General features: G+C 34.8%; 1 protein-coding gene across 7 annotated transcripts in view; it reads right to left on the minus strand.

Moving 5' to 3' along the window:
- Positions 1-10,299, minus strand: part of LOC134720789 (septin-7-like) — a 49,229-nt gene extending 38,930 nt beyond the window's left edge. For 2 of the 7 annotated variants that reach the window (XM_063583294.1, XM_063583292.1), the window contains exon 1: positions 4,604-5,081. In XM_063583294.1, the coding sequence (XP_063439364.1) occupies positions 4,604-4,933 (330 nt within the window). In that variant the 5' untranslated portion in view covers positions 4,934-5,081. Of the gene's footprint in view, positions 1-4,603; positions 5,084-10,035 lie in introns of those variants that run through there. The other 5 variants (XM_063583291.1, XM_063583293.1, XM_063583295.1 and 2 more) reach the window with 5 other exon arrangements.
- Between the last annotated feature and the right edge of the window lie 428 nt (positions 10,300-10,727).

Consider the following 10,727-nt stretch of genomic DNA (forward strand, 5'->3'; position numbering starts at 1 on the left):
AATCCAACCTGAAGGGGCACAGACCAACAGACTAAAGTAGGACGGGTAAACAAACAAACAAAAAGACCAAAAAACAAAGTGCCCTTAGGTGGGACATAAAAAATTATGAGAATGACGCCCACCACCATTCAAACTTGATCTGTGTGGTGATAAGCAATGTATATAAGTTTGATAACCTTTGGTTGAGGCAGGTATAAAATAGACAAGGGTACAACTCAATCAGTTGCCAATTGATAGAAAATCAATGCAAAAGAAAGAACAAACCAACAGATTCCATATCATTTGCTTTAGAAAGCCTGGGTATAACAATTTATGTCCATAGGACACCTCAAATCACTATCAGGGGCAGATTCAGCCAGCCATTTACAAAGGGGGGTTCCTTACCCAGGATAAAGGGGGGTTCGTTCCTATATATCCCCATTTGAATGAATTGATGTTTGAAAAAAAAGAGGGGGTTCAAACCAAGGAAAACCCCTCCCAAATCCACCACTGACAAACCTGCTTCTGCTGTATTATTTCTGTGTTAGTGAATCACAAATTCAAAGTAAAAACCCTTAAAAAGACTGTGTTTTGTTTATATTTAAGAAATTTACTTCATATCACAACTTGATGATATTCTTATATTTTTTTTTACATATTGGATGTAAAAATGGGCTGGAAATTTGTTAATTTAATTTTTAAGATTAAGTTTGCATATCTCTCGGCCAAATGCCAAGTAAATTCGAAATTTGGGATGCAATATTCAATTTGACAGTAGGGGTTGTGCAAGAATGACATGTGTTATTGCATCATAGTGATGAGTAAATTTGTTGGTTTTTTATTACATATTATGCATAATAAGGAATGTACGAGTTTACCTGGGGTTGTAAAACAAAGAGTGAAATGAATGATAACTCTGGTGAAGTGATTATCAGTAAATATGCATAAGTAAAATAATACACCAGACTTAAAGATTGTTATAGGTCAGTGAAGATTGGCCTAGACTTTAAGGTATTGTCTCTTGTCTGCAAAATACAACTCCCATGCACACAAATCAAAAGTTTTTATTCAATTAATTCTTAATTTGTTACACTTTTCCTGACTTTATCCTGGTTTAAATCAACAGTATTACATATTGAATACTAGCATGACTAGACTAGGACTTTTGCCAGTATTCAAATAAATAGTAAGTCATACTATAAATAGACACTCTTAAGGACAATTAAATGTACATAAATAGAAAGTGCATAACAAACATGTGCATAAGGACATTAAAAAGTGTGGTGTGGTTAACTTAAATCTTGGAGTAAGTCTTTGGACAAGGGGTTAATATACAGGGGCGGATCCAGCAATTTTTTAAAGGGTGATTCCCAACCCAGGATAAAGTGGAAGGGTTCCAACTATATGTCCCCATTCAAATGCATTGATCATCAAAAAAAAAGGAGGGGTTCCAATACCCAGAACCCTCCCCTTGGATCCGCCAATGATATAATGTACACAATGATAGGAAACTGTCACTCCCAAGCTGGTTTCCAACCACACATCATACCTCCATAGTTAGCTCATACTGTTGTCTTTCTTTTGTCATCTGTAGTTCCATAAGATGTGAAGGGTCGTTTGTTTGTATGTAATTAAACGACTTTTGTAAAACCTGATAATGTAGAAGTTATACTTCAACATCTACAATCATTTCAATATAACAGTGATTTATAGAGAAATGAAGGATGGAAAGAGAGACAGAGAATGGCTGAAATATGGCAAAGGTGTCAATGACAGGTAGATTCACTGTGGATAGGATGGAAAGAGAGACAGAGAGAATGGCTGAAGGATGACAAAGGTGTTAATGACAGGTACATTCACTGTGGATAGGATGGAAAGAGAGACAGAGAGAATGGCTGAAGGATGACAAAGGTGTTAATGACAGGTAGATTCACTGTGGATATGATGGAAAGAGAGACAGAGAGAATGGCTGAAGGATGACAAAGGTGTTAATGACAGGTACATTCACTGTGGATAGGATGGAAAGAGAGACAGAGAGAATGGCTGAAGGATGACAAAGGTGTTAATGACAGGTACATTCACTGTGGATAGGATGGAAAGAGAGACAGAGAGAATGGCTGAAGGATGTCAAAGGTGTTAATGACAGGTACATTCACTGTGGATAGGATGGAAAGAGAGACAGAGAATCGCTGAAGGATGACAAAGGTGTCAATGACAGGTACATTCACTGTGGATAGGATGGAAAGAGAGACAGAGAGAATGGCTGAAGGATGACAAAGGTGTCAATGACAGGTACATTCACTGTGGATAGGATGGAAAGAGAGACAGAGAATGGCTGAAGAATGACAAAGGTGTTAATGACAGGTAGATTCACTGTGGATAGGATGGAAAGAGAGACAGAGAGAATGGCTGAAGGATGACAAAGGTGTTAATGACAGGTAGATTCACTGTGGATAGGATGGAAAGAGAGACAGAGAATGGCTGAAGGATGACAAAGGTGTCAATGACAGGTAGATTCACTGTGAATAGGATGGAAAGAGAGACAGAGAATGGCTGAAGGATGGCAAAGGTGTCAATGACAGGTAGATTCACTGTGGATAGGATGGACAGAGAGAGAGAATGGCTGAAGGATGACAAAGGTGTTAATGACAGGTACATTCACTGTGGATAGGATGGAAAGAGACAGAGAATCGCTGAAGGATGACAAAGGTGTTAATGACAGGTAGATTCACTGTGGATAGGATGGAAAGAGAGACAGAGAGAATGGCTGAAGGATGACAAAGGTGTTAATGACAGGTAGATTCACTGTGGATAGGATGGAAAGAGAGATAGAGAATGGCTGAAGGATGACAAAGGTGTGAATGACAGGTAGATTCACTGTGAATAGGATGGAAAGAGAGACAGAGAATGGCTGAAGGATGGCAAAGGTGTCAATGACAGGTAGATTCACTGTGGATAGGATGGAAAGAGAGACAGAGAGAATGGCTGGAGGATGACAAAGGTGTTAATGACAGGTAGATTCACTGTGGATAGGATGGAAAGAGAGACAGAGAATGGCTGAAGGATGACAAAGGTGTCAATGACAGGTAGATTCACTGTGGATAGGATGGAAAGAGAGACAGAGAGAATGGCTGAAGGATGACAAAGGTGTTAATGACAGGTACATTCACTGTGGATAGGATGGAAAGAGAGACAGAGAATGGCTGAAGGATGACAAAGTTGTTAATGACAGGTAGATTCACTGTGGATAGGATGGAAAGAGAGACAGAGAATGGCTGAAGGATGGCAAAGTTGTCAATGACAGGTAGATTCACTGTGGATAGGATGGAAAGAGAGACAGAGAATGGCTGAAGGATGACAAAGGTGTTAATGACAGGTTGATTCACTGTGGATAGGATGGAAAGAGAGACAGAGAATGGCTGAAGGATGACAAAGGTGTCAATAACAGGTAGATTCACTGTGGATTTATATATTTTCAGGCCTTATTTTACTTTAAGGGTCCCTACTTTAAGGTAAGGGTTGCCGTTATGGTTACATGTGTAGGTTAAGGGATTTTCTAAGTCAGGTTGAGGGAGAGTGTTAGGATAGTTCACCTGGTAGTAAAGCTCTACATGTATATGGGTTAGGACTCATAAGGAGGGAGACCTAATTTCATCAGTATAAGTTGTTGCATTGTATCTATAAGGAAATTATGTATTTCCTTCAATATTTTTATTTGCTTTAAAGTTGTAAATTTTGCAAATAAAGTAAATTTATATTTAGTTGAACACTTGAATGGATATCAACATGTGAAGTCCATGATAGATTAAGTTATAACTGTCATCAGGTAGAAAAGATAAACTTGATTAATCATGATTTAAGATTTAACAGAAAGGAAGAATTCAATCAAGACCCATGCATGTTACTGTATTGGTTTATAAGTGAGAGAATAAGGTCAAAGATTTGTATATCAGTTACACCTTTGGACAACAGTAGCCATTATAATTGACCATTAACAATAATCTTAAACCAATAAACACTTATCTGATGTCTATAAACACTGAGGCTAGCTGGTAATTGGTTTTGTATACTGACCACTGAGATAAGTAAACAAAGTTGGGTATATATCTTCCCTCAAGATCTAGAAAACATCTTGCACACAGTTAAGATCAACTGATTTATACCTAATTCGTGTGTATCATGATTTTTTTGGCAAACTTAATATTATAAGCAATCACTTATAAAACTGCATTCTTAAATGACTTAAAAGGTATGAGTCACCTTCCAATTGCCCTACAACATGTGGTTTAGGGATAGTAACAAAGGAATGCATTTAAATGGGATTAAATCTATAAATACTCAGTTTTCTGTTAACAATATAGTATATGTGAACCTTTGCAGCCAAAAAAACAAAACAAAGCAAGAATAAAAATACACTTCACAGTATTTAAACGTACAGCTATATAATTAAAATAACTACAGGTAAAACTGTCTCTTTTTATAAAACATGAAGGAGAGAAAAAGACACAAATAGAAATAAATCTGAAGATACATATATGTACTTCATACCCTAGGTACCCACCCTTTCCCTGATTGTATATGAAAGACATGCACAGTTAAAGACAAGACATACGAATATACATACAGCTGGTGGACTTACTGCCGGCTTGGGTGGCAAGTCCTTAACGGAGTCCGGAGTGGAGGCTTTAACCCCTACACCAGTCATGGACCCCACACTACTAGCAGGAGATGGAGTCTCAGACTTATCCCCATTTGTCTCAAGACTGTGTGGTAGTGTTGCTGCTCTTTCTACTATTGGACTTGAACATACAACTTTCGGTTTATCAACATCATCCTTACGAAAACTTGATTTTAGAAGTCTAGTTCTCTCCGCCACTGAAGGAGGTTTCTCTGGAAGGGGTGGAGCTGGTCCTCTACCTGTGCCTGATTGTGTCATAGGTGTACTGGCAGCCATGTTGTTTGTCAGAAGTTCATCAAAGTGGAAATTAATTACTTCAACACACTAGCAATACTCAATCCAGATGTTGAAAATAGATCACAAACAATAATCAACGAAATCCTAAATTAAAACACACAAACTGTTGTGAAGTCTAATTAACGCCTAGCACATGTAAAAGTCATTAAATTTAAGACAGAGGCACCTTATACACTGCCAAAATATTCCTCCTCCTAAAAGTTTGAGGTGAAATTTAATCTCCTGGTGAGTGCAGATAAATCTACATCATACACACATAAGACTGATTGATAACAAACAGACTTTCTCTACATACACAGGATGTGTTTCCCTCAAACAGAAGTCATTTCCTCTGGCACAGTGTAAACATGAGACATCAGATATCCATACAAATATTGATCAACAGAAAAAATGGATTTTGACTTTTTAAATCTTCAAAATATCTTGAACTTTATTTCATACAGTTAAATCCTGACAATGGATATTATTTGTGACAATATGTACGGTAAAGAAACAATTACTGGTATTTATAAAGAGCACAGATTGTAATCATTGTTGTGTTCCGATAGTCTGATTGTTGTCCAAATTGGGCGGAGATAATTGTCCTAACCATTGAAAGGATCAATAATTTTGATCCACGCTTGGTGAGCTGATAATTAACATTTAAATACAACAGTTAATTTGTCCTTGCACCATTGATCCAATGCTAATCTTGTCTGATCAGCCAAAATACATTTAGACAAGAATTTTATATATTTTGTGAGTTTATTTCCAACACTTGTGATAAAACTTGAGACCTAAATAAATGTGGAATATTTTGTTGGATTTAGATTAACAGACAAACAGCTGTTTCTTTGTGTTATATCCAGGTGTTTTATACCACCCGATCTGCTTTTAATATCCACAAACAAAATCAAACAATTTCTACTTCTTCATATTCAAACAATCATTCATTGATTATATTTTAGGCTTATAAAATCTACTATTTGACTAAAAAAATTATGAGATGGATACAGTTAAATGTACATGTATAACTAAAGTCTCTTTCTACCAGAATAACACAGCTCAAAATTAGATTAATTTCAGAAAGTCCTTATTTTAGCCATGAATGAATTTTTACTTGACAGATGTTAACATTGTAAAAGTGGTATTCTAGTTAATTCTACTTTTCACAACATTCACACAAAAAAAGAAAAATGCACAACTCTATAAAATGATCTAGATTTACACAAATAAATGATTGGTCCTATTTTTACACCCCTTTTTCTAAATTTAAAGAGATTTTTTTTGGTGCTGTTCATTTTTCAATAACATTTGAATATATATATCAATATAGTCAATCACAATGAACTTTAGTATTTTAAACCCAGACCTTTATGGTTTACAAACTTCATACTTATATCCATTGAACTATGAAATTGAGGTCACTACACCCCTTAATTGATCTAAGATAATGTATATCTTGATTTGTTCTTTGCTGGTTACAACTTATATTCACAGATTAATCTGGGATTATGAATGTTTAAAACAATCTAAACTCCTGCCCATTAAAACTACCAATCCCCTGAAGTTTGACAGATTACAATAAGCACTACATACCAACTTGAATACTCAAATAGGATCAGTGGCCGAGAAATGGGGAGGATCCCCTTTATTTTAGATGATCAATGCATTTGAATGGGGACATTCAGTTGGAACCCTTTTGAAATGGATGGATTCGCCACTGAGGACCTACAAATAATTTGAACCTTTCCTGATTTTGTTTGAGAGTTCAGATTTTGTGTGAGAGCTGTTTATTCAAAAATATGGGATTCAAATGGTATCAAATTCTTTCAAATATAGAATCTGTTCTTTAAAGACAAAACAACACCTTGAATGATGACAAAAACTTGTGTAATTGCTGGTTTTTGTTCTTTTTGTTCTTTCATTTTCATGTATGAAAGGAAGAAAATATGTGCTTCCTGTTTTTGAATTTTCATTCATTAATTGGTATTACATGTGTATTAGATACACTTGTAAGGATGTTTGACCCATTTGGTGTACTTAATTTACAACATAACATTATAATTATACCAAAATGATAGATTCAGTAGGTCTTTCGGCAATTTGACCTTATTTTTATGGTAAAGCATGACAAATGTAGAATATCCATTTCACAGTGTAAATACAGTGTAACCTGCCTGATCAGACACCTGAGTATTCCAACATCCCGCTTTAACTGACACATTTTCATGGTCCAAAATATGGCCATCCTTGCAGAAAAAAACTGAGTATTCCATCACCCTGCTTTATCTGACATTTTTTGTGATCGCCAGAGTGTCGGATTACATAGGTTACACTGTACATATAAACTATCTTACTTTTTTGCAATCATTTACTCACTTTCATAAATTTGTACAATTGAAACTACTGCACATTTTTTTTCAAAATTAAAAATCTGTCAAAATTTATTTATTGTCATCATATCATGCAATGTCTCCAGACTTGACAGATTTGACAGGTATTTAGTAGGCTGATGGAATGCATGTCAACCAAGATATATTTCCTTAATGACAATCTGAAGATGTGGTATTAGTTACATGGAATGAAAGGTATAAATGAGCTTAATTCCACTTAAGTAATTATACATGCGTCTCATTCTGTCAGCATAATTTTTTTTTATCCGCTTACAGAAATACTTAACATAATTGTTAGTATATTATATTGTAAACTACAGGTAGGTCTATTTACATTTAAATTACTTATTGTAAAAGGTGTGTTTTCACTCAGCGGTGTTTATTTTCAATTTGGAATTATAGGTAATAAAGACACCTTGTAAACAAAATCTCCATTAGATGCCTCACCTCACCATTAAAGAAAAGGGGGACAAAGTACGGGTGAAGTTATCTCTGTTGTCCTCCTAATAATAGGTTCAGACTGTTCTGTAAATGGTATTAAATATTTGTATACTATAATTTCAGGCATGAACAAAAATATACATATGCACAAAATTTGATTGTAACAGCAACCCATCAACCAAAAAATTACACATTTTTTTGATGCAGACATAATATCATTTTTTTCTGTTGGAGTATTTTTATAAACTTATCAAAAGAAATGAAGTATGCCTCAAAGTGTTGAATATTGCTTTTTCATAAGTCTTACTTCCTGGAGTTATAAAAACTGACTTTTCTAAAGTTTATGATAACATCCTTATTTACATCATGTTCATAGTGCACACTTAGAGTTATGCTTTCTGTGAGGATATTCAGGAGCAAGAAAAATAGTAATGAAAAACTATTGGAAATTTGATACTCAGTCATCGTAATGTTGTTCCTTTTTTTAAATCAGGCCCATAGCCAGGAATTTCCAAAGGGGGGTTCGTTGGACTCACAAACTCGACTTTAACAGTCACAATTCGAACAGAACATTGACTTTAACAGTGCTTATTTGTTTTCAAGGGGGAGGTTAGTCCGAACCCCCTGAACCCCCCCCCCCCCCTGGCTACGAGTATGTAAATTCTGGGTCTACCTTGTTACACCTACAATGTACATGTAGAAAAAGCTTCACAGATGTCTACTCTTTCAGTTATAATTACTATGACTGGCACAGAGGTTGTTCTTACTATTTTAATTGCCATCATGCATCGATTAACAACTTTAATTCTGTGCACACGATTCTGGAATACTTGAAGATAAGTAGTCAAAACTCTAGATAAGAAGTAAACATTCACAGAACAAGCAATATGCTGTAACAGATGTATAAGGATTTTGATTATGAAACATGAGGCTTCTAAAACAGACAGATTTTACTGACAAGCTTAGACAAAGATAGATCTTAAACAGCTGCCTTTTACAGGGTGGAGCTCAAGTTTATTAAACTTTTACTTCTGAATGCACCTCACTATGTGTGTAAAATTCATATCTAGATTTTTGAAGAATGTGCAAGTCTTTGCATTTCTGCAAAAAAATTAATTTTTAAGAAAACCTTCCTAAAAAGAATGAGACACACAGCTAAAAACTTGCAGTATTCTCAAGGCTATTGAACTTAGCACATAGTTCACAGTCTGTTTCATATTTCTGACCATTGGTGCTTTAATCACAAGTACCTCAATTTCTTTGTCCCCAAATTTACCCTGGTGCTAACCACAAATCCTGGGGGAAACACTGACTGGTCCAATCGGTAATCAACATGGTGCTAACCACAAATCCTGTGGGAAACACTGACTGGTCCAATCGGTAATCAACATGGTGCTAACCACAAATCCTGTGGGAAACACTGACTGGTCCAATCGGTAATCAACATGGTGCTAACCACAAATCCTGTGGGAAACACTGACTGGTCCAATCGGTAATCAACAAGGTGCTAACCACAAATCCTGTGGGAAACACTGACTGGTCCAATCGGTAATCAACAACTCTGCTAATATCAAAATATAGGACAAATTTTGTGAAAAATTCAGTTTTCTTTTGCATATGTTTTTGTACTACAACAATACATGTAGTCTCATAATGACAAGTTTCTGGTGATCATGTGTCTAGAGAATGGCTTCATATCTTTGTCCACCTTAATGTAAAATGCCTGCAGTGCAGGGTCTGTGAAAGATACCAAAGTGGCAATAAAGATATCTTAATATTCCTTCTTATAAATTCTATAATACATGTACTTTTAAGTTAAACAATTGGTCAATTACTGGTTCCTAGTAACGGACATTAGATATGACATCAAAATCATACTGGTTAATTAACAGCTAATTACACAATGCTAATTTTTAAGTAATATCCACACTCAAATCACAACCAAAGAAAAATAATAACCGAAGGAATCTCCAAACAAAGCCAATAAACAAAAACAAAGCATTTATGAAAAAACAAGTGATCACCTCATAACCGCAATTAATTGCTAACTAATAACATAAAATTCTGACATTTCCAAAAAAGATTTGGCAAAAAAAAATTATTTGGCAACCTAGTATCTGATAGTTTTATCAGAAACACTGAATGCTGCATCAGTTTAAGAGATGTAACATGATTTACTGTGAAAATGACTAATACTCAAAATATGAAATTGATACAATTTTATCTAATTAACATTGTTATATGTAATTATCAATGTATACTAACCTCTGGTTCGGAAATCTGCAGATTTTCTATAACCTGCGACATTTCTATAACTCCTAAACACTATAATCTCTTACACACAAAGCACCAGTATATAACAGCGTTTTTATCTTGAAGGAAATCTACACCCTCAAATTTTAATTTACATCAAACAGTCTAAAAACAGTAAGCACATTCATCAGTCAGGAAGCATTTATTTCGGTAATAATTTACATCCAGCTATTTACTTCCAGTGTGTATTCGAAGGAAATCTCAACTCCTTGTAGAGTACAGGTGATAAAAAATTACTACCTATTTACAATAGTGACATAAAACATAAATAAAATACTATCTATCTAGTGTCACAGAACAATAGGACGTCACCTAACCATAGACATGTATAGTGTTATTTATTTCAATGTACACTTATTTTATTGCTACCCATGGTAGTAAATTATATAACTAAAATAACCTATTAGATTCTTTACTGATCAAAGGGCCGTCGAAAAAGTTTTAAATATTTATTTAAAAATTTAAAGTCCATAATCACTGAGATGTATATAACCATTAAAATTTAAATCAACATGGAAAATGATGGGTTTCATTATCTAATGCACCAAAAATCACTAAAAAATACCATTCTACATATTTCATTGTATCTTTTAAAATGTGCAAACTAATTTATAGTCTGTGACTGAACTTTTACATTCTAAATT

Source organism: Mytilus trossulus, chromosome 6 (genome assembly GCF_036588685.1).
Source record: "Mytilus trossulus isolate FHL-02 chromosome 6, PNRI_Mtr1.1.1.hap1, whole genome shotgun sequence".
In the NCBI taxonomy this organism is placed as follows: domain Eukaryota; kingdom Metazoa; phylum Mollusca; class Bivalvia; order Mytilida; family Mytilidae; genus Mytilus; species Mytilus trossulus.